The sequence below is a fragment of the Chiloscyllium plagiosum genome, unplaced genomic scaffold (assembly GCF_037043375.1).
Source record: "Chiloscyllium plagiosum isolate Xiang-an unplaced genomic scaffold, Cpla_swu_hap1 HiC_scaffold_20, whole genome shotgun sequence".
NCBI lineage: Eukaryota > Metazoa > Chordata > Chondrichthyes > Orectolobiformes > Hemiscylliidae > Chiloscyllium > Chiloscyllium plagiosum.
The window spans coordinates 42702947-42728688 of NW_028270158.1; the positions used below are offsets into that span (position 1 = coordinate 42702947).

Below are 25742 nucleotides of genomic sequence, written 5' to 3' on the forward strand. Positions count from 1 at the left end.
TTTAATCATTAGTTTACTCAAGTTATTCATTTTCCTGTTAACTTCACCCCCGTACTACAATGACATTACTCATAGACCACCTAGGACCAGCATATTTACTAAAATATTGTTTTAAGAAAACAATTGATTTAAGAGCTTGGAGATTTGTTCAACTCTCTCTAAAATGTATTTCAAAATCTAGTTCCAGGTATTTGTCTTTTCTCTACCTCACTAGGTTGACTCACACTTTAAAGACAATTTGCTCTCCATTAGTTCTTCACATTTTCGTTATTATTTATATGTGGTGAAAGATATCCCATCTTGTTTTACACAGTGGGTCTGTAGCTCCTGCTGAAGCCATCACTGTAACACTGTCCATTACCAATGGCCAACAACTGAACAAATGGTAATTTCCCTTGTCCAGGTGCAAACATCAGTTGCAAGTCAGTCGCACGGAATTGTCGATTCAAATTCCCAGCTGCAAATTGAATCTTGGATATATATGGGTAAAACCTTAGGACAAAGTGATTTTACCAAAAACAAAAATTATATGATTTAACATGCTTTTTGTAATTAATTCAGGAAGATGATAGACTAACTTTTGAAATTTTCCTTTTCCAGCTATTTATTTATACATTATTGGCATTTAGATATTAGATTAATTTATATCAGAACTTAAGAAACAGGAGCAGAAACAGACCAATTGGTGCCTTAAGTTTGCTCCAGATAGTTGATTTAATTATTCCCTCAACTTCACTTTCTGTTCTCCATAAACAGATTTCTTATCCACGGGTTAAGTCAATCTTGAAAATAGTTCTTAGAACTTAGCCTTCACCACTTTGTGACACTGGGTGGGGGAGTTTGTTGCTCTCGTCATCATCCTTGGCGAAAGTGTCATTACTTAAAAGGTGACTTTCAATAGACAATAGGTGCAGGAGTAGGCCATTTGGCCCTTCCAGCCAGCACCACCTTTCATTATGATCATGGCTGATCATCCATGATCCCTTTCAGATGTGACAAGATATACAAATATGAATTGAAGGGATTGCTATTCAGCTCCCTGGGCCTACTCTACCACTCAGTAGGGCATGAATGATCTGCACTCAAATCTGCATTCCTGTCAATTCCTGATATCTTTTAAGCTCCTTACTTAACAGGAATCTATTTCTTTAAAAATACTTAAGGATCATACTTCCACTACCTTCTCAAGAAAAAAAGTACCAAAGACTCATGCCCCTCACCAGTTTTAAATGGGTGACCACTGATTTTTAAACAGTGATCAAAAATTCCAGATACTTCCATAACAGGAAACATCCTCTCCAAATCCTCAGGATTTTTCATGTTTCAATGAAGTTGCCTCTCATTCTTCTAAACTCTATTAGATACAAGCCTACCCTCTCCAGCCTTTCCTCATAACATTCCAGGTATTGGTCTGATAAACTTTCTCTGAACGGCCTCCAAAATATTTACATTCTTCCTGAAATAAAGTAACAATAATGTACACATTACTCCAGATGTTACATCAACTGATCCTTCCTCAGAACTGGTTCTTTTGGTTTTTATTTAGCTTTACCAATTCCTTGTTGTACTTGCATACTAATCTTCTGCAACTCATGTATGAGGACATGTATGTGCATCTGAGCTCAGCAATCTCTTCCCATTTAGAAAATGTACTACTTTTCATTCTTCCTGCCAAAGTGGATAATTTCACATTTTCCACATTATACCAAGTTTGCCTTGCCTTCGCCCACTCACTTAACCTATCTATATATTTCGTAGTCTTGTCCTCTTCACAATGTACTTTCCTACCCAACCTTATGTCATCAGAAAATTTGGCAATGATATCTTCCATCCCTTCACTTATACCATTTTTATAAATTGCAAATAGTTGAGGTCTCAGCACCAATCCATGTTGCACAAGCTCACTGCATCTTGCCAATCTGAAAATGACTAATTTATGCTTCCTCACTTTATCTCCCCTTCCTGTTAGCAAGCCAATCTTCTATCCATGTCAATATGCTACCCCTGCATCACAAAGTTTAACAATAGCTTCTATCATTTTCACTGTGACAGATGTAAAGCGTCCTGTTTTCAGTCTCACTCCCTTTTTTTTAAATAACGAATTCACCATCTTCTAATCTAATGGGACCTTCCCTAAGAAAAAGGAATTTCAAAAAATTAAAGCCAATGCATCAGCTCTCTCACTAGACACTTCTTTTAATACTCTAGGATGAAGTCCTTCAGGACCTGGGCATTTGTCAGTCCGCATTTCCCACAGTTTACTTAGCACCATTTGTCAGGGGATTGAGATTCATCAGGTTCCTCCCTCCTTTCATTTCCTGATTTATTACTGCTTCTAGGACATTACTTGATTATTTTATATTAAAGATCAATACTGAATACCTATTCAATTCATCTGTCATTTCTTTATTTTGCAATATCAATTCTTCAGTCTTACTTTCTATAGGAGCAACATTCATTAATTCTTCTTTAAATGTCTTACCATTGTTTTTATACTTCTGGCTAGCTTGCTCATGTACTGTAATTTTCTTTTTTTTAAAAAAAGTTATTCTTTTGTTTTTATTGGTCACTGCTACCTAGGGTTGCCTTCACTATTAGATCATTAATTAATTCTACCTCATTGCACCATACCAGGTCATGCATACCTCCACTTTGGATGGTTCAGAACATTGCTGTTCAGAAAACTTTCTATGAACTCATCATGTCTGTGCATGCTGATAATTGATGTGGTAATGCTGCTCTCAGTATTGACTTTTGGTTTCAGAAGTTACACACAAATCTGGATAAACACGCAAAGAAAAATATAAAAAGGAACATAGCTTCTCAGCTAAGTTACATTTGCCCATCCACTTTCTCAGCTGATAGGTAGATTAATACCTTCCACTATCACCGTGTTTTTCTGACAAGCTTTCATTCATGCTCCACACTACCACGTCATTACTGTTAGACGGCCTGCATACCACTCCTGCAAGTGATATCTTGCCTTTATCATTTCTTGCCAAACTATTTCCACATTTTGGTTTTCTGAACTTAGATCATCCTTCTCTTCGGTGCTAATACCATTATCTAACAGAGCCACCCATCCATCTTTTCCTATTTTTCCTGTCCTTCCTAAGTGTCCTGTAGCCATCAATATTCAGGTCCCAATCCATTTCCTTCTGCAGCCATTTCTCTGCAATGGCTACCATATCATACAAGTATGTCTTTGTGCTTTCAGCTTAGACATTTTATTTTGAAAGTTGCATGCACGCAGATGCAGAGCCTACAGTTTTATCTTCCTACCCTTTGCAAATTTTCATCTTATCCAATTGTTGCCTCTTAGATTTGTACACTATTCGTTACTATCATGATTTCGTCTGTTAGTATTTTTCTCTTTGGCCTGATTCTAATCTGATTTATGCCTTCCCAAATTTGATCCCTTATATCCACTGCTTAGTTTAAACTCCTCACTATTTCACTAGTTATGAATTTGACAAGAATACCAGCCCAAGCATGGTTCAGATACAGACTCTCTCTTCATTACATATCTCATTTCCCACAGTACTTGCACAGACATGGATTATTCATACAGCTTGAATCTAAGACTATCCATCTGAAGAATTTGCAGTCTTGTTCATGCAGGAAATTCCTTAAGCATAATGAACTGATTGCTGCAGTTCTCACAGTCATCATCAAATTAGGTTTCTAATCAGTTCGTTTTCTAATCAGAAAAAACTGTACTATCCCTAATTCTTAGATGTCCCCTCACCTCGAATTGACACATGAACATAAAGAAAAGACAGGTAGATTGTTCAGCACCGTGAGACTACCTTGCCATTCAATCAGATCTTGGTTGAGCAGTTTGTCTTTTGAATTCAATATTCCCATCTAGGTGTGATAACCCTTAATTCCCTTCCTTAACAAAAACCTACCAACTGCCACCTTAAAAATATTCAATGATTCTCTCTTCTTCACTTCTGTGACAGAGTGTGCCAAAGCTGCTGATTGTTGAGAAAAAATTAACCTAATCTCTATCCTAAAAGGGCAGCCTCAAAGTGCCCTTTAGTTGTGAACTTACCCAGAAGAGGAAACAATTTTCACATCCACATCAAGATTTACACAGTTTAATGAAGTCACCACTCATGCTTCTAAAATTCAATAAAAACACCCTAGTCTTTCTAACCTACCCTCATGAGGCAACTTGTTCATTCCAGGCATCAATCTAGTGAATTTCCTCCGAAGTGCCTCGAACATACTGAGATAGTTCCTTGGCTGGGAGCTGATAATTTATATTAAGAGGTAATCTAAAAACTATTTTTCCTGTAATTTAGCAATTCGCTTAAACTGCAATATTTAGTTAAGAGAAGTTTTATTGCAACCTTAAATCAGGAAAATAGACACACTGAGAAAAGTTGCAGCTAGTTAATTATTAGCTGGTTTAATCCAGTTTGTTGAACCTTCAGTTTTCAGGGAGTCTAAATAAATGCTTCCATTGTTGTTGCTTTGGCTTTACAATATTTAAAAATAGGATTTTTTGAGTTAGCAGTAAGTATATGTGCACGCATCGAGTGGGGACCTTTTCTCTCCTAACATTTTCATCCTCGCTTTCTCTGCAGGGGAGAAAGGTAATTCACGAGCATTGAAATTTTTTCTATTATTCCACTGTAATTAGTAGCGCTTAAAATTACAAGATTGCAGATCTACTTAACCAACTGGAATATACATCCTGCAGTGAAAAAGGTAATGGATACACTATATACGCCAGACTAATGTATCTGCATAAAGTGCCACCAGCTGCACAAGCTTGAGCTCTGGGTTTTGAAACTTTACTTCATGGATACATAACAGAGGCTGCAGCTGGAGCTCAAGCTGAAGATCTAAATGGAGAGCCAGTTTAAGGAGGTGATCACACCAGTGAGTGAATAGATATCCGCCCAGCTTACCACCAAGTAGACAATGCAAGAGCCCAAAGTATATTTTGCTTGCTATTCAGTATTTCATTTAGGATAATGATAAGAGAATTGACAAGTGGATGGCATCAGGGTGAGACAGACAGAGAAGGAGCAATAAGATTTGAGGTTTTTAAAGTCAGAGATCAAAGAAGTTTTTGACATTATCCAGGATGGTACCATACTTCCCTGGTACCAAAATAATGAGATGTTACAGAGCAGAAGCAGGCATTCTGCTAGGGCAGGGTACTCAGGAGGGTAGCAAGTTTCTGGGGCATTGGAACTTAGATGGCTTACAATTAAACAATACCCTTGCAAAGAAATTTGCTAGTACTGTTGGGGAGGCTTTAAACAAGATTGGCAAAAGGTTTGGAATCTAGGGGCAGGTTCAGAGCAGGAAACAGTAAGCAGTACTTAGCATGTAACCTCAGCTTTCAGAGTCAAACTCATAGTATACGTAAAAGGAATTTAGCAATATTAAATCATTATAATAAACCATTTTACATATAACACAAGTAATACAGCAAATAAAACTAACAAGTTAGGGACACAGATAAATGCATGACAACATATCTTTGTGATAACTGAAACTGCTTCACTTTAAAGTAGGATAAGGATGGCAGTTCTTTTGAGACTGGACAGGGATGTTGAGTTCTCAAGCTTAATACAGATAGGGATTTTAAAAAGATGGAGCATAGCTTTATTGGTTAAAGAATCAATTACAGCTGAGATGAGGGATGGAATGGTAATGGCTGATGCGTGTTTTTTCCAAATGGAAAGCCATTTTCAATGGTGTCCCACAGGGATCAGTGTTGCATGCCTTGCCATTTGTGGTAGATATTAATGATTTAGACTGAAACGTGGTTGAGAACATGATTGAGAACTGGCCAGGTACTGACAGTGACTAGGATGGCTGTGGACTGTAGGATGGTATCAATGGTTTGGTTTTGATGTAGTCTATTTGGACTGCAGCAAGGTTTTTGATAAGGTCCCACATTGGAAACGGATAGCAAAGTTAAGGGCCCAAGGAATCTAATTAAATTTGGCTAATTGGAACCACAATTGGTTGAATTGCAGGAAGCAGAGGTTCATGGTTGGGGGGGGTTTCTGACTGAACTTAGGTAATTGGTAGAAAGGTAGAGGGGACAACAGTAAAGTGTGTTTTTTTACCCATAGCGTAACATGTGTCTGGAATTCACTGCCTACTTTGCCATGAGGTAGAAACAGTAAAATCATTTAAAAGGAACATGGATTTGCACCTGAAGCACTGTAACTTACAAGGCTATGAATCAGATTAGAATGGGCAGCTAGTAATTCAGCTGGCATTCACATGATATTTTGAATGATCTCAAATGGAATAGGATTTCATTTGCTGTCTTGATTACTTGTTGTACCTGCATACTTTCTGTAACTCATGCACAAAAATACCTAGATCTCTGTACACTTAGAATTCTGCAGTTCAACTGTTTTGGTGACACACTTTCTTACTTTTCTGCCAAAGTGAACAATTTTACATTTTCCCATATTTTATTTCATCTGACAGATTTTCTGCCCATTCAAAACCTCAATCTACAACCTCCTTATGTCATCACAACATACTTTCTTAGCTGTCTTTCCATCATCTGCAAATTTACCTAATATGCCTTTGATCCCCTCATCCATCGAAGTCGTTGATACAAGTTATGAAGAGCTAAGGCACCAATACAAACCCCCGAAGGGCTCCTATTGTCACACTGTGGCACTCTGAAAAATATGTATTTATGCATACTGTTTCCTGCTAGTCAACCTTCTAACCATGCTGGCACGTTACCTACAGTGGCATGTGTCTATTTTGCATAATAAGCTTTACATGGCACTTTGACAAAAGCCTTCTGCGAATCCTAGTATAGTACATCAATGGGCTGTCCCTTATCCATGGCATATTTTACTCCTTCAAAGCAGTTCAATAAACCAGTTTAATACAACTTATCTTTGCCAAATTATGCCATCTCTTTGCGATTACCATGAGCTTTTCTAAGCACCAGCCTATAACCTCCTTAATGATTAATTCATCACCTCATCACCCTGGTTTCATGGTTTCCGCCTCTCTTGAATAGATGGGTTACATTAATAGTCTGATTGGAGACTAACCCAGCCTTTCCAGAATGGAGCAAATTTTGGAAAATTAATGCCAACCTATTTACTATATTATTAGCCACCACGTTTTACAAATCTAGGATGAAGCCCATCAGGACCAAGTACTCATCAGGCCACAGCTCCATCCATTTACACAGTATTGCTTGTGGTTGTAATTTCACCAAATTCCTCTCTTGCTTCCATCCCCTGATTATAGCTATACTGGGATGTTTTTTATATGCTCTATAATGAAGACAAACAAAATACTTGTTCATTTCATTCACAATTTCTTTATTATTATTATTATTATTATTTTATTAACACCCCATTTGCATGCTTTAGAGGACCAAAATTCACTGTTTGCTTTTTTTTTTAAAAGAAAAGGTAGATGCAGGAACTCCGGCTTTTTTTTTTTTTAAAACATTTATAGCTAGCTTCCTCCCACACTTAATTTCTTCCTAATGAACCTTTTAGTCTTCTTTATCTTTTCTTATATTCTGACTTGCCACTCACCTTTGTGCATTTGTATTTTTTCCTTAATTCTGGTGCTTTAATTTCTTCAGATAACCATTAATGATTGATCCACTCCTTGATTTTTTTCTTTTCCGTAGAAAAACACTTAGAGTATTCTGAATTTATCCCCTTAAAATTTTTCCATTGCTTCCCTATATTCCATCCCAGTGACTCAGATCACTTCGGCTGGATCAACTGCATACCCACATAGTTGTCCTTATTTCAAGTTTAAAGTACTAAACTTAGACCCACTCTTGCCCCATTTTAACTGGTTATAAAGTTCAATCAATCATACTGTGGACACTGTTGTTTCTCTGAAAACAACCTAGAGATATTCTATGTTCTATCCTTGCTCCCTTCTGGACAGTGCATTCAGGTATAAACCCAATTTCTGCTATCTTGTAGCTGATATAGTGTTGCTTCAAACACATTTCATAGAATTCTACATTTTAAAAAAAATCAAATAAAGTCATATCACCAAAGAGTTGTCAAAGTATGAATGGTGAACAACATTTATAAAGGAATCCAACCTTGTATCAGATGTGAAAAGGGTACAATACTCACATGGAAGGACATAGTGTCACATACAGCAGGATGAGAAGTGATATGCCTACTATCGTGGCCAAAGAGAATCTCATCCAGGAGCTCAACTGACAGAAGTTACAGTAGTGAATGAAAGTAATGATCATTGCACAACAGAAGAACATGGTAACCTGCAGAAAGAGCAACATGTAAAACAAGTTAAAAAGTTAAAGAGCCACGAGTTAACAAAATACAGGCCAAACTGCTTCTGGTTCACAAAGATCATGTGCACAAATAAAAACAAAGTATGGGGAAACGGAGCAGATTTGGAAACATCTGTGGACAGAGAAAGAGTCAACATTTAGTGTCCAAAATGACTCTTCTACAGTTCTGAATAAGATGCTACCATACTTGCTGAATTTCCTCAACACTGCTTTTATTTCAGATCTCCAATATGAGCAGTATTTTGCGTTTCATTTGAGTGGCACGCATAAGTTTGTTTTTGTTTAAAATAATGTAGCAAAGTGCCTTCATTTGAAAGTCCCTCTCAAGTCAGAGCATAACAATGATCAAGATCATGAGTCATATATAACACAGGTGGAGGCCTTCAGCCCAACATAGCCAGTCTTTGAAAGAATATAAGAACTAGAAGTAGTTGGCATCTGGCCCCTCAAACCCACTCCGCTATTCAACATGATCATGGCTGGTCTTTCCATGGCTTCAGCTTCACTTATCCACCCTCTCTCCATAACCCTTAATTCCCTCACTGTTCAAAAAGTATCTATCTTAAAAACATTTACTTAGGAAGCCTCAACTACTTCAATCGGCAGGAAATTCCATAGATTCACAACCATTTGGGTAAAGAAGTTCCTCCTCAATTTGGTCCTAAATCTGCTCCCCCTAATTTTGAGGTTATGCCCTCTTATCCTAGTTTCACCCACCAATGGAAACACCCTCTCTATCTCTATCTTATCTACTCCCTTCACAATTTTATATATTTCTGTAAGATCCCCCTTCATTTTTCTAAATTCCAATCAATATAATCCCAGTCTACTCAGTCTCTCCTCATAAGCCAACCTTCTTAACTCCAGAAACAACCTAGTGAACCATTCTGCACTCTCTTCAGTGCCACGATATCCTTTCTCAAGGGCTATCAATTAATCCCACTATCCCAATTGCCCTGTAGATCTCTTTCAGCAGTTACTGTTTAATCTGCTTCCACCATTCTTTCAATGCAACCTTGAAATCCCAAATGAGCAATCTATTAAAGGATTTACTACTTATTTTAAACATAATCAGAATTTGCGAGAGAAACTCAGTGGGTCCAGCAGCATTTGCAGAGAGAAAACAGTTAATGTTTTGAGTCTAGTGACCCTTCTTCAGATGCTGCCTGACCTGCTGAGTTCCTCTAGCAAATTCTGATTTTGTTAAAAACAAGTGGTAAATCCTTTTTGACTACATTCTTAATTCTAGTTGAATAGAGTTTCTCCAACAATTTGTTCTTGTTTGCTTCGGATCTTCAGCACCTTGGTTCTTTGTTTTATTTATCTTCCCACTACAATGCAAAGATACTCACATTTATATTGGTTTTAAATTCACATGTAAACTGAGAGAACACAGCAACTGCAGGGAGAGAGATGAGAATGGCTCCGAAAAAATGACGAGGCAGCCAACCAGAGATCGCCTTCATCAGCCTTTTAGTGCATGGCATCACGTCATCCAGGTAAAATGCCATTCTACAATGGAACATTGGGCTGAGGTTAGAACAGGGGAGTTAAGAATTAAATCAGCAGTTCTAAATAATTTCATGAAGTTGCTGCAACTTACCACAGCCATTATATTTAAACTAAGTAGGTTTAGAACCACAGAAAAGAATAACTTTGGTAGTACGAATAACCAGACCCAACTCTGAATTGTGCCTGCACTTTGTTATTCTGTATTCTAACACAAACTGAGAAATCTCTGAAGTCTACATGAAAAATTAAAGATCAACCTGAAGTGTTTATCCTATCTAGCTGTGTTGACAGATGCTTCCTGACGTGTTATGCTTCCAGCAATTGATCTCATTTGCTGTGTGTGTGTGTGTGTGTGTGTGTGTGTGTGTGTGTGTGCGCGCGCGCGCACGCAGTACCAATAATTTTCAGGAGATGGAGCTAGTTTTCCAGTAAAGGCTGGAGTTGACCATGAAACTGAAATAACCAGAGGTGAACAATCCATTGGAAATAGAACAATTTGCCATTTCACTTTGAAACGTAGCTCCTGCTTTGCAATTCAATATACTATTGCCAAAGCTTTTAAGAAAATAAAACTGTAAAATGTAAGAAAACTGTACAATTATCACTGTAACACACACAAGCTGCATTGCAAAGTTCCAGATCTTTGCCACCCAAAACTCCAAAATAAGCATTTTACGTAATGTTAGCCCAAGTTTGGGAAAGAATGGAAGAAAAAGAATTAATAAATAATTGACCGAAGTTAGAAATAATGCTGTGCACCATAATGGAATTCCAGTTCATAGATTGCAGTAGTCTATATTCAACCTTATTGCAATGAGAAGCAAATAGCTGTGGCGTCATTACTAGTCACCTTATAAGGGATAGCTTGCATTATTGTTAGTCTGGGACCTGGAAATTAAGGTTCAGTGCAATTGTGCCAGTCTAGAATCTTAATCATAAAATCCCTACGGTGTGGAAACAGACCCTTCAACCCAACAAGTCCACACTGACCCTCCGAAGAATATCCCACCCAAACCCATTCCCCATTACTCTACATTTACCCCTGACAAAACTACACATTCCTGAACACATTGGGCAATTCAGCGTGGCCAATTCGCCTAACCTGCACCACTTTGGATTAGATTTTCCTTGTACATACAATGGAATTGTTGTAATGTGGAATGTGCCACCTGAAAGGATGGGGAGTCTTAATCAATAAGAGCTTCAAAAGAGAATTGGGTAAAAATCTGAAGGGCGAAAAACACTGTAGGGTTATTAAGCAAAGTCCTCCCATTCTTACCAGACCATGGGACTTCTCTCTCATTAGGGAGAGACGACTGGTGGTGGCTTAACCTGAGGGTCAGGTGAAGGGAGAGGTTGAGGAGGAGAGTCAGAGAATCCCGACAGTGCAATCGGAGGCCTTTCGGCCCATTGAGTACACACGCCACCCTCCGAAGAATATCCCACATGATTCTCAGGACCCTGCATTTGCCATGGCTAATCCACTTAGTCCTTTGTGATAAACGTCAGCTAGTAAAGGGTTTGAACCCAGGCTGTCGGCTTCAGAAAGCAGCCAACTGAACTAAACCGACCCCCAGGAGCAGCAGGAAGGGGCAATGGAGTGGAAGTAATTATATAGTCCTAATATTGTGTCAGTCTCATGTTGTGATTGTGCGTCAAATCTTGCCCACAGATCGTGAAAAGGCCAGTGTTGAGAAAGATTGTCAGAATGGTAATTGAGTGATTAAACTGTCCCTGTGCCCTCTGAGCAACTCGAATGCAGGAGTTGAGTGGCTCCTACCACCTCTGCAGCTTCCTCCCCTCACAGTTTTTAATGACTATCTGAGCAAGCAGGCAGTGACATTCAAAGATGTTGATGCCTTTCTAATAAAGGCCTGATCATTTGTTTGCAGAAGATAGGGACAAGAGTTGTTGGTAGCAATCGAGTTAGTCCATCATGATCTTGAATTCTTTACGAGAGGGCTTGCTAGGCAACTGCTGACATCCAGCACATTCACAAAATGCTCAATATTTACTCAGCTATTCAGTCTGATTTCTGAAAGATTTGCTGCTTGGCAAAAGCTCGCCAAGATCTGGTGTCTCACATGTAATCATATTAAAGATTCCTCATGGCTGATAGATGTGTGGTAATGAGAATACGTTAAGTTTATTTTGTGTGCAATTATAAGACACCTCAGGATTATAAGAGGATGAAAATTTGCCTAAAACTTCAGCACACAGAAGTGTTAATAATTTCAAGAAGCTGAGAGGATTTGTTTTGTTGATATTGTTTCCCATTTCTTATCCATATACAGTGGAAACGCGATTAACCAAACGTGATGGGCAGGCACTATTTCGTTCGGATAATCTATTATTCGGTGAATCGATTAAATGCCTTTCCTCTGAGGCTCAGAGGTTTAAAGTCTGCTCCCTATTCAGGAGACTGCAGCCGCACACAGCGCGTGAAACCCTGTCTTCCCCCCCCCCCCCCCCCCATCCCCACCAACCCGTCCAAAACCGCCGCCAAACCCGATCCAGCACCTCGCCTGCTCTCCAGCGCAAAGCTCGCGAGTCCCTGCCCCAAACCGGTCCAAACACGTCCCCACTCCCAATCCTGTCCCCCAACCTGGTTCAAGCCCAACCTCCCCACCCTGTCCCCCAACCTGGTTCAAGCCCAACCTCCCCACCCTCTCTGGGGCATCTGGACTACACACCAACAACAACACTGCTGCTGCTGTCTTTGTGGGGTAAGTCTCCAAATAGTGCACAGATACACACACACAACCTTTTACTGCAAATTTTTGAAAGGTTCCATGTTTGCTCTGTACAGGACAATGTTGGAGAGATTATTCCTGGGAAGCAGTGGGGTTAGGATACACCCCTCTGTAGAACTCCAAGGAAAGTGTTGGGAGAGAGGTCAGTCATTTGGAGACGATGCCTGTTTAATCACTGTAAACAAAAAATGCGATCACTGTTGGAAACAAGTCTTTGATGTAATGTTCCTATCGGGACCTCGAGATCTCCTTCGGATAATCCGATTTTCGGATAATTGGTATTCGGATAATCGAGATTCCTCTCGACAGTGCAACTTTCCCCATCAATATGATACAATGGGGAGAATGAGGGAATATGGCAGGCAGAAGAGGAGATATGGTGTTGAAACTTTACATATTATTAATGAAAATGGTCCTTATATTTTTATCATGGTGATGAAATATGTTCACCAAGAGAATCAGCCAAATTCAAGTATAGATCAATTGCTTACATGCAGGTAATGTTTCTGATTTAAACCATTTCATCATGGCTTCCTGGCCTTAACAAAAGAGATTCACTGTGATACCTGGTGAAGTGGCTAAAAAATTCAGTTTGGTACTCCAGTGCAAACTGAGGAACCACCATCTGCATGTTGACATCAACTGTGTCACCCTATTGCCTTGACTGAGATCAGATAACTCAACACTGAAGCACCAGGATAGTTACTTCAGTACAAGGCCTCAACCCATATCCCTTCAGAAACATTAAACCAGAGACCATTAAACATGCAACAGTCTGATTCAGTATCCTGAAACATAACTCCCAGTAATCTGTGAGCAATTCAGACATCTAAGTAAAAGTTGAAGTAAATAGTCTAATCCAAAGCTCAATTACCTAATTAAGCAATTTGAATTTTAAAAGCATTAATACTCAAGATTGTTGCAATAAAATGCTGCATCAATAAAATTCATGAGAGTGAGACTTATAACACTGGCCTCCTTGATTTGTGTTTTATCATCTCAAGCTTTTTAACAAAGGTGCACATTTAAAGCTGACCAACTTATGGGTAGAACCCAATGTATAAGCCAGAGTCGATGCATTCAGACATTCACACAAACAATGGTTTATGGAGGGAATTGACATTATGCCAGCTCTTTCCCAAGAAGCATGGACCCCAAATGCATACAGCCCTCCATACAGAATGCTCGTCTCACCTGATGGAGATAACCAAGGAAAGAACTTGAAGCAGAATCGCAAGGACAAAAACCACAACAGAGGCATGCGAAGGAGATGCACACAATCCCTGCTTCATGAAACATGTGATGGAGAGAAAGAGGAAGACTATGGTGGAGAGAAAGACATCAAGGAGTGAACTGAATGTGGCACTGGCAAACGTCTTCTCTGATGCATTGTTCACAACCTATTGGGGGAAAGAAAGAAAAATAAAAAATACTGTACATGTTCAACAAGTTCAAATACCAGAACATTACAAACATGTAAAGCAGAACAGATGGGAAACATAATGACCCAAATGAACAATTCCATGTATAAAATGCTTAATGTAAAGAAATTGGTTAAAGCAAGCAATGGTACCACCAGTCTGTTACATCCAAGCTTAACTAAATATTGTCCTATAAATGTTAATCTCGTAATATTTCAGATGTCTGGCGTTAACTTTGTGTTATAGCCATGGGTGATCTATTCACTTCTTTCATCTGGTTTGGATAATTTCTGCTCATTTCAAAATATTTTGCAAGCCTAATTAGAACTCGATCTTCTTCTGCAAAACTGGACAGCTGAGCAAGTCTCGTTATATTTCAGCACAGCTGGGGGCAAAGTAGTCATAAAGGCTGAAACATACAAAATTACATCAGAATAATGGGATGCAAGTCAATTAAAAGGCAGTTCAGGATAACCAAAATTAGCGACAGGTTTTAAAATACAAACACTGAACTCAGTAAAACAGATCCAAAAATGCAGATGCATAAAGGGCATTGTCAGGCATATGTTGCATCAAAAGAGGAACTTGACACAACCCAAGCCAAAGCAGCCCATTCACCCTTATAAATATCCATTCCCTCCACTGCCAGTGCTCAGTAGCAATCATGTACTATCCACAAGATGAACTGCACCAACTTCTCAAATTTCCTTCAACAATGAGAGATTTAATCTCGACTACAGAGAACAAGTGCAACAAAAAAAAACAGAATAGCACCAACATTAAGCCTCCCTCCAAGTCACACAGCATCTTGATTCATTGTTCCACCGCTGCTCGATCAAAATTTCCAACAGGACTACGTCAGATAGACTGCAATGGCTGAAAATTATAGCTCACTATCACCTCCACAAGGGCAAATGGATATGGTACTTTAATCCTGATGTTGCAAGTAAGGTTCCTCTCAAAGTAAATTTTAAAAAGAACAAATCCTCAAGGAAAACTGGATTGGGTCACTAGTGAACAAGTCATATTTCTGAAAGCAAGCTGCATACTACAAGCATGAGGTTTTGTTTAAGCTGAAGGACCCAGGCGATTACATCAGAGGGCAGCTCCACAGAAGGAAAAATCAGGAGCTTTGCCATGGCAACTGTGAACATGTTCTAGTTAATGCAACTATCAATGTATGTTAGTTATAAATGTAACTTTGGTTCTTTCTGTTCCTCTACATCAAGTTGATAGAGTAGACAGCAGGCGGAGACAAACTGGGTAATCTCATCACTTGGTTAACATATACAAAAGAATATGACTAAGAATTAACAGTTGCAGAAGTAGGTTTTCTCAAGCAGGAAGGGAAATAGGAGAGACTTAGTGTGATACTTTGGAAATTTCATCACACATCATATCTAAAAGAAACAAACATTTACATACCAATGGGATATCCATAATACTATAAAAATTGATGAATTTCTTTCTGTAGCTAAGCACTTGTATATTTTGCATATAGCAACATCTTAAACGTAAGTGATAACTAGTCTTGTTATTTTTTTTAATGGCAGTGATTTCAGTATAATTACTGTTCAGCACATCAAGAGATGGATCTGATTAGTTAACTTCAGGTGAAGAAATCAGAAAACAAGCAAAGCCATTCAAACTCTGTCAGTCTAACACTGATAAGGATTAAGACTTATTTCTAATTCCACTGTCTGATCATGAACTATCCTCACCTTGCAGATATAAAAAAAAAGCAAATCTTTTGGAAATCTATAAAGGGGGAATAATTGGTAATTCATTCCACAGATAGTTTTGGCAGATGAGGAATTAAAGGGATACTTTCATCTCTGCATGTGAACATTGATCAAATCTAACACAGAATGCAATGCCTCCTTGTCCAAAGCTTTGTACACGATCTTCCTTCTTATAAAATAGAATCTAAAGCATCAATTGTATTCTAAAACTACAGAAATAGAGTTTTGTAAAATCAAAGACAATTTCACTAAAGGTGTGTTAATATAAACTGCTAGATTTCAAAGAAATTTATTAAATTTTTATATGGTCATACAGTATGGAAACAAGCCCTTCAGCCCAACCTGCCCATGCCAACCAGGCTTCCTAAAAGGAAGCAGTCCCATTCCTCAGTGTTTGGCCTATATCTCTCCAAACCATTCCTATTCACGTCCTTGTACCAATGTCTTGTACAGCTATTACATGACTCTTGAACTCAATGCTCTGACTGATGACAGGTAAATTGAGTATGCAATACATTGCAACTGGAGAAAAATGATCAAGCTTAATTAATTTTTTAAAACCTAACAAATTAAACATTTTTAAAAATACCAAGGGATATGGGCTTAAAGTCAATGACACAGCAAGTTAATGGGATCTCTTAGATCAACTAGGCATAAATGTCAGAAATGCAGATGCCAAAAAGCAAACATCTTTCTTTAAAGCTTCTCTCACTTCATATTTGCCAAGATGCAAATCAAATGTTAGCTATTGGTTTTTGGGTTTAGGGAGCAATAAATTTCATTTCAAACAAACATCTGCGCTTTCCATATAATACATTGTGCAACTTGTCGGCAAGCATATAGAAAAGTAACTTGTACATTATTGCAAAAGAGATAAAAACAGCATTATTGCACAAGTGATAGAACATATGCAGTGTACACCCATATAACTAGGTGAAAGTAAGGACTACAGATGCTGGAGATTAGAATCGAGAGACTGGTGCTGGAAAAGCACAGCAGGTCAAGCAGCATCTGAGGAGCAGGAGCAGAACCATCCTGGATGTAGCCAGGTTATTCATCCTGCTCCTTGGATGCTGTCTGACCTGCTGCACTTTTCCAGTGCCACACTCTTGACCCCCACGTACAACTAATTGATTACTGGAATGTGGGACTGAACCAGGGACCTTTAGATCTCCAGTCTAACGCACTCCAAACAGATCTATTTCAGTTGAGCACAAGGCACAAATAGATCAACTCTAGAGTTGATTGAGAGCTGGTGATGCTCTCATTGGACTCTTGTATTTCAGAATCAAGTGTGTGATGCTGGAAATGCACAGCAGGTCAGGCAGCATCTGAGGAGCAGGAAATTCGAAGTTTTGGGCAAAAGCCCTTCATCATGACCTTTCTGATGGAGGACTTTTGCCCGAAACATTGATTCTCCGGCTCCTCGGATGCTGACAGACGTGCTGTGCTTTTCCAGCACCACACATTCTATTCTAGTCTCGAGCGTCTACAGTCCTCACTTTCATCCTCTTGTATTTCAGAGCCGAGTTCTTAGAAATATTGGGTTCAAATTCCACCTCCTCCAGAGGTGAGTCGTAAGATGTATGAACAATATGATTAAAAATAAATCTTCTAGAATGGAGCTCTTCACTAGTGGGCTGTTTATTTCAAGACATGGAAAGGTCTAGAAGGGAAGGGTGAAAACTACTGTTGCACTGTACTGTAGATTTACAGAAAAATCTTTTGAAATCTGAAAATCATTTGCTGCTAATTCAACATACTGATAGCAGTGAATACAACATGGAGACATTTCATATCTGCCATAATGTATAGAATAGAAATAGCCCCTAAATCAGTTCTAAGTCAGCTACAAATGTCACAGCTATAGAAGTGATTTAGATTGAGCAGAGTCAGTTTTGAAATCAAAGAACAACTTTCAATCCCTGACAGTGTAGCCAGGTAATTCATCCATACATGTGATTGCATTTCTTGTGCACTGATTTATTACGTTTGCATGTTTGGAAAGAGCTACTTCTTCATCTGGTTATCCAGCAGAACTTGGTGATAAATCCGAAAACGCAACAATACAATCTAAGTTACCAACAATTTGAGATGCATATAAATTAACAGAAATGTGGATTTTAAACTTTAGATGTGATCCAGGCTTACTAAACACCTATGCAGAACCAACAATTTTGTGTGAACAGTCCATACTTTATTCTTACAACTGCCAAGAACATTTAAGTGTTAGTTTTAACAAAGAAAAGTAACCGATTGGAAATATGTTGAGTAAACTGAAGTGATTACAAAGGCTGCAGGTGATAAGTTTTAGTATTTTGTCTTGAGACCCACTTCAAGCAGCTCTGCATTATACAGACAAAAGTTAGCAAGTACATTAAACAGAATAAAAACTAGATCACTATTAGCTTATCCAGATTGCAGTGCAGTGCTGTGCTTTATTACTGATTCAATACTGCTTTCAATTAGGAAAGCTGTTCTCACACTTCCCCATCACTCCATATTAATATTATACTAAGGAAAAGAAATGGATCATTGTTCTCAATTTCATTAGTATTAAAAGTACTTTAAGGGTGACAGAGCAAGATGAGCTGGGTTGAGGCTAGAATCATTCAATTTTGTTTTTAAAATTTAGGGAGTGTTTGCTACTTTGTGCTGCAAAACCTGGTAGTTCCACTGTTGAACTTTACAGATATGAGTGTGCATTGTTTAAGAGTGATGTACAGTCAGCAATTCATTCCTAGGAAGATTCTTTTTATATACTGGGAAGATTAGATGATGTGATGCTAATGCACATAATAGAGTACCTTGAGGCATTTATAAATTGGTATTAAATGCTATATAGAACACTGTAATAGAGTGATCACACGTTTCACACTCATTGCAGGATATCAGATTTCAGAACAAGGAGAGTTTAACTACAAGAAATGTGCATGCGCAGTTTCTTACACTAACAAGTTTGAGAGTCTATGACAACCCTGGTTGGAACCATCTGACATTTTAATTTATTGACAGAATTAGGCCACTGTTGGAATATTGCATGCAATTCTAGTCTCCTTCCAATTGGAATGATGCTATGAAACTTGAAAGGATTCAGAAAAGATTTACAAGGATGTTGCCAGGGTTGGAGGATTTGAGCTATAGGTAGAGTTGACTAGACTAAGGCTGTTTCCCCTGGAGCGCCGGAGGCTCAGGGGTTATAAACCTTACAAGGTTTATAAAATCATGAGAGGCATGGATAGGATAAAGAGACAAAGTCTTTTCCCTGGACAGGGGAGTTCAGAACTAGAAGGCACAGGTTTAGGGTGAGAGAAGAAAAACTTTAAAGGGACCTATGGGGCAACTTTTTCATGCACAGTGTGGTATGCATATGGAATGCGCTGCCAGAGAAAGTGGTGGAGGCTGGTACAATTACAACGTTTAATAGCCATCTGAATGGATATATGAATTGGAAGGGTTTAGAGGGATATAGGCTAAATGCTGGCAAATGGAACTAGATTAATTTAGGATATCGGATCGGCATGGACCAAAGGGCCAGTTTCCATAATGTACGTTTCTGAGACTACTTCGAAATTTCTTTTTGAATAGATAGCTAAGGCACCTATATTAAATTTTCCATAATACAATGAAGCATGAGTTAAAGTTGATAATCTGTGCCTGATAAAAATAGACATGGTTGAATGTAGTGAGGTGAACAGGAAGCTTCACCTCAATGTACCGCACCACGTGATGTCTGAGTTTAGAACTGTATCCACACCTCAATTCTTGATCAATTTGAGTGTGGAAAGTAGACGCAAATTGTGTGCTTTTCCACAAGAAAGAAGCTGCTCACCTGCCTCCAGTTTAAATTATTGGCTTCTCGCTTCTTGACCACGGATGGAGCAAAGATCCAACAAAAAAAGAATTCTTTATCAGGATTCAGATCAGCTGTGCTGCAGAATTATGTTTTAAGTTACTGGTAAGGAGACGCTGAACAGGGATGTATCCCAACAGTTGACTCCTCTACTGCAAGTGTCACAGATCTGAAATAACCACCTTATTTATTTTGTAACCTTCTTCTGCTGAGCATTTCCAGCATATCATGTCCTGTTTTTGCTCCAATAACCTCCACGTTTGCAGCCAAGATGCATTAGACCAAAGTAAGATGGGTCAGAAAGACCTGAGATAAAACATGCATTTGGTATAACAGGCTGGATTAATGCTATAAGTTCCGATTCAATGCACCAACCTGTGACAAAAGAAATACACAATGCCAAATGGAAATATTGCAACACAATTTTTAAAAGAATTCATTCACAAGATGTGGGTGTCACTGGCTAAGCCTGCATTTATTGCCCATCCTTAATTGCCGAGGGCAGTTAAAAGTCAACCACATTGCTATGGGTGTGGAGTCAGATGTAGACCAGACAGGGTAAAGATGGCAATCTCCTTCCCTGAAGGACATTAGTGAGCCAGAAGGGTTTTTCTGACAATCAACAACAGTTTCATGATGATTAGCTTCTAATTCTAGGTTTTTATTGAATTCAAAATCCATCTGCCATGGCAGAATTCGAACCCAGGTCTCTCTAACATTAGCTGGGTTGCTGGATTAATAGTCTATTGATAATACCACGAGGCCATTGCCCCCCCAGCAATGACTGTTCACTTGAATTGAGGAGCAAAACCTAGACATTAAGAATTCACCATTCACGGGTGAAATCAGTGAAATTATCATTTTTGTTGCCTTCAGCTCCTTCTAGATCCTGGAAGCTAAAATTCAATCTTGCATAGGCCTGGATAATTCAATCAAGGTCAGAAACTTTATTTCTGACCCTGAACAGACAAGAAAAAAATACACAGCTACGTTTGCAGGGGTTATACAGTCATAGAGATATACAGCACGGAAACAGACCCTTCAGTCCAATGCATGTGCGCTGACCAGATATTCTAAATTAATCTAGTCCCATGTAACAGCACTTGGCCAATAACCCTTCTAAACCCTTCCTATTCATCCACCCATCCAGATGCCTTTTAAATGCTGCAATTGTCCCAGCTTCCACCACTTACTCTGGCAACTCATTCGATACAAGCACCACCCTCTGCGTGAAACCCTAGCAACATCCTTGTAAATCTTATCTGAGCACTTTCAAGTTTCACATCATCCTTCCGATAGGAAGGAGACCAAAACAGCACACAAAAGTGCCTGTACAGCCACAGCATGGCCTCCCAACTCCTGTACTCGATACTCTGATCAATAAAAGAAAGCATACCAAAATATCATCTTCACTATTCTATCTACCTACGACTCCACTTTCAAGGAACTATAAACCTGTACTTCAAGGTCTCTTTGTTCAGCAACACTCCCTAGAACCTTATCATTAAGGGCATAAGTCCTGCTCTTATATATTTTTCCAAAATGCAGCACTTCGCATTTATCTAAATTAAACTCCATTTGCCAATCCTCGGCCCATCTGATCAAGACACTTATATCCTGAGAAAACTTTTTTCACTGTCCACTATACCTCACATTTTGGTGTCATCTGCAAACTTACTAACTATACCTCTTATAGTCACATCCAAATCATTTACGTAAATAATGAAATGTAGTGGACCTAGCACTAATCCTTGTGGCACTCCACTGGTCACAGGCCTCCAGTCTGAAAAGTAACCTTCCCCCATCCTGCCTGCTACCTTCGAGCCAGTTCTGTACTCAAATGGCTAGTTCTCCCTGTATTCCATGAGATTTAACCTTGCTAATCAGTCTAACCTTGTCAAAAGCCTTACTAAAATCCAGTGATGAGGCTCTGCCCTCACCATTACTTCTGCAAAAAATTCAATCAAGTACGTGAAAAATGATTTCCCATGCACAAAGCCATGCTGACTATCCCTAATCAGTCCTTGCCTTTTCAAATACATGTAAATCCTGTCCCTCAGGATTCCCTCCAACAACTTGCCCACCACTGATGTCAGGCTCACCAGTCTATAGTTTCCTGGCTTCTCCTTACCATCTTTCTTCAAAATAGTGGTTCCAAGTTAGCCAACCTCCAGTCTTCTGGCACCTCACCTGTGACTATCAATGATACAAATATCTCAGCAAAGAGCCCAGCAATCACTTCCCTAGCTTCCCACAGAGTTCTAGGGTACACCTGATCAGGTCCTGGAGAATTATCCATTTTTATGCATTTCAAGACAACCAGCACCACCTTTCAACATGTCACCACCTATTTCTCCACTTCTATATCTTCCATGGCTTTCTCCACAGTAAACACTGATGCAAAATACTCATTTAGTTTCTCAGAACGAATGTCTGAACCAGGACCCTTTCCAGCTGAAGTGGTCTAATCCAGGCAAGGAATCCTGCTCAGCCAGTAGTGGAGTGAATCAGCTGGAAATCACTTCTCTTTGTTCGATATTAATGTCATATTCTAAATTAAAGATCTCTGAGGCACTTTAACAAATCCTGAGTGAAGGTTAAAACACCAGGTAAGGTGGAGAGGGAAGGAACACAGAACACTACAGTGTAGTACAGGCCCTTTGGCCTTCGATGTTGCACCGACCTGTGGAACCAATCTAAAGCCCATCTAACCTACACTATTCCAATATCATCCATATATTGATCCAATGACTATTTAAATGTCCTTAAAAGTTGGCTAGTCCACTACTGTTGCAGGTAGGATATTCCCACGCCCTTTCTACTGAGTAAAGGAACTACCTCTGACATCTGCTCAATATCTTTCATCCCTCAATTTAAAGCTATGTCCCCTCATGCTAGCCATCATCATTCGAGGAAAAAGGCTTTCACTATCCACCCTATCTAATCCTCTGATCATCCTGTATCCCACTATTATGTCACCTCAACCTTCTCTCTAATGAAAACAGCCTCAAGTCCTTCAGCCTGTCCTCATAAGACCTTCCCTCCATACCAGGCAACATCCAGGTAAATCTCCTCTGCACCCTTTTCAATGCATCCACATCCTTCCTATAATGCAGCAACCAGAAGTGCACGTAATACTCCAAGTACACCCGCAAAAGAGTCTTATACACCTGCAACATGACCTCATGGCTCCGAAACTCAATCCCTCTACCAATAAGAGCTAACACACTTGTACTCCTTCTTAACAACCCTATCAACCTGGGTGGCAACTTTCAGGGATCTATGCATATGGACACAAATCTCTCTGCTCATCCACATTACCAAGAACCTTACCATTCGCCCATTAAACTTTATTTCTGTTACTCCTTCCAAAGTGAATCACCTCATACTTTTCCGCATTAAACTCCATTTGCCAACTCTCAGCCCAATTCTGCAACTTATCTACATCCCTCTATATCCTGCAACATCCTTCCACACTGTCCACAACACCACCAACTTTAGTGTCATCTGTAAATGTACATACCCATCCTTCTCCGCCCTTATCCAGGTCATTTAAAAAAATGACAAATAGCAGTGGCCCCAAAACAGATCCTTGCAGTACACCACTAGTAACTGAACTCCAGAATGAACATTTCCCATCAACCATTACCCTGTCTTCTTACAGCTAGTCAATTTCTGATTCAAACCGCTAAATCACCCTCTATCCCATGCCTCCATATTTTCAGCAGTAGCCTACTGTGGGGTACCTTATCTGAAATCCACATACAGCACATCAACTGCTTTGCCCTCATCCACCTGTTTGGGCACCTTCTCAAAGAACTCTAAGGTTTGTGAGGCATGACCCACCCTTCACAAAACCGTGTTGACTATCCCTAATCAAATTATTCCTTTCTAGATGATTATTAATCTATCTTTAATATTCCTTTCCAAAACTTTGCCCACAACAGAAGTAAGGCTCACTGGTCTATAATTATCAGTGTTGCCTCTACTCTTCTTGAACAAGGGGATAAACATTTGCTATCCTCCAGTCTTCTGGCACTATTCCAGTAGACAATGACAACATAAAGATCAAAGCCAAAGGGTCTGCAATCTCCTCTCCAGCTTTCCAGAGACTCCTAGGATAAATCCCATCCAGCCCGGGGACTTAGCTATTTTCACACTTTCCAGAATTGCTCACACCACCTCATGAACCTTAATCATATCTCGTCTAATGGCCTGTATCTCAGCACTCTCCTTGGCAACATTGTCTTTTTCCCTTGTGAATACTCAAAAAATATTCATTTTGCGCCTCTCCTATCTCTTTGAAGTCCATGTACAACTTCCCACTACAGTCCTTGATTGGCCCTAATCTTACCCTAGTCATTCTTTTAGTCCTTAATCCTACCTGGAAAGAAGGTGAGTTGCAGCATGGCAGGTGGGATAACATGGGGTGCATGTCATGTGGCGGCATGGAGTACGAGCATGCCAGCTGGTGGTGTAGCCTATCATGTGAGGTCACAGCAGGGAAAACATGCCACTTGTGTGAGAGGATAGGGTAGGTCAAAATGGTCAGAGAGAGAGAGTGATCAAGGGTCAGTTTCATAGTCAGCTAAGAGTCAAAGCAAGTTTTAATTCCTCTAACTTCAAGAGGAAACGGGTTAGCCAGGCAAGTTAAGTAAATCAGATATAATCTCACGGAATCACAGATGTTTTACTGCGTGAAAGGAGGCCATTTAGCCAGCGATAGACAAGCATTGTTACATTTTGCCAATTTCCTGCTTTTTCCTATACTTTTTTTCTAATTCAAATAATCACCTTGAATGCCCCAATTAAACCTGCCTCCCCACAGTTCCAGGCAGTGCATTCCATATCATAAGTACTCACTGACTGAAAATGTTTCAGTTCATCTGTGCATCTTTTGCAGGTCACTTTAGATCTAAACTTTCTTGCTCCTTTTATAAGGAACATTTTCCCCCCATTTACTCTATTTAGCCCAATCATAATTTTGAAAATCCCGCTTTTAAGATCTCCTCTTAAGCAGTCTTTTTTCCAAGGGGAACAGCTCCAATTTCCGAAATCTATCCTCATAACTGGTCACTCCTCACCTTTGGAACCATTCTCCAATACATTCACATCCTCCCTGTACTGTGGCACAATACTGTGGCTGAGGCCTAACGAGCGTCTTGCTCAAGTTCAACATTACCTCTTTGCTCTTGTACTCTATGTCCGTATTAACAAAGCCGAGGATAACTGCATGATTTACTTAGTGCTCTCTCTCCTATTCTGACACTTTTAATGATCTGTCCACATCTACACCTTCTGCTCCTGCACAATCCTTAGAATTAAACCCCTTATTTTTATTCTGTCTTTCATTGTTCCTCCTCCTAAAGGCATCACTTCACACTCCTCTATACTGAAACACACGTGCCACCTATCTGACTATTTAACCAACTTGTCTATGTCCTAAGTTTGACACTGTCCTTACAGTTCACAATTCTTTCTGGTTTTGTGTCATCTGCAAGCTTTGAAATTGCCTCCTGCACATCAATTTCATGATCATTAATATAAATTATGAAAAACAAGAATCTCAAATACCAACTTCTGGGCAACTCCACAACAAAACTTACCCCACCCTGAAAAACACTGACCATTATTGTTTCCCATAACTCAGCCGATTTCCTATTAGTGTTACTATTGATTCTATCATTCCATGCCCCAGAACTTTCTTCACATGTCTGTTGTGTAACACTGTTCAAACTTCTTCAGAAACTCTAAGTATGCCACACTAATAGCAAGATTAAAAAGATAAGTTACCACTGTTTTAACAGGCCTTCACCTGATGCAAGAACACTGCTCCGAATACTTATGATTGCAAGTAAATCTGTTGGAGTATAATCTGGGTGTCATGTGACTTCTGATTTTGCCCACCCCATTCCAACACAGTCACTTCCACATCATGGTTACCAAACCTTAGGGCTGCTCTACCATTAGTAAGTCACAAAGTCATAGAGACATACACCACAGAAACAGACCCTTTGGTCCAACTCGGCCATGCCAACTTGATATTCTATATTAATCTAGTCCCATTTGCCAGCATTTAGCCCCTAATCACCTAAACCCTTCCTATTCATAAACACATTCAGATGCCTTTTAAATGTTGTAATTGAACCAGCCGTCACC

General features: G+C 39.4%; 1 protein-coding gene across 2 annotated transcripts in view; it reads right to left on the bottom strand.

Moving 5' to 3' along the window:
* adcy9a (adenylate cyclase 9a) overlaps nucleotides 1-25742 on the bottom strand; it is a 171660-nt gene that overhangs the window by 7838 nt on the left and 138080 nt on the right. For both annotated transcript variants that reach the window (XM_043711471.2, XM_043711470.2), the window contains exons 6-8: nucleotides 13762-13967; nucleotides 9655-9814; nucleotides 8121-8269 (exon numbers count right to left, since the gene is read on the bottom strand). In XM_043711471.2, coding sequence (XP_043567406.2) covers nucleotides 8121-8269; nucleotides 9655-9814; nucleotides 13762-13967 — 515 coding nt within the window. The remainder of the gene's footprint in view (nucleotides 1-8120; nucleotides 8270-9654; nucleotides 9815-13761; nucleotides 13968-25742) is intronic.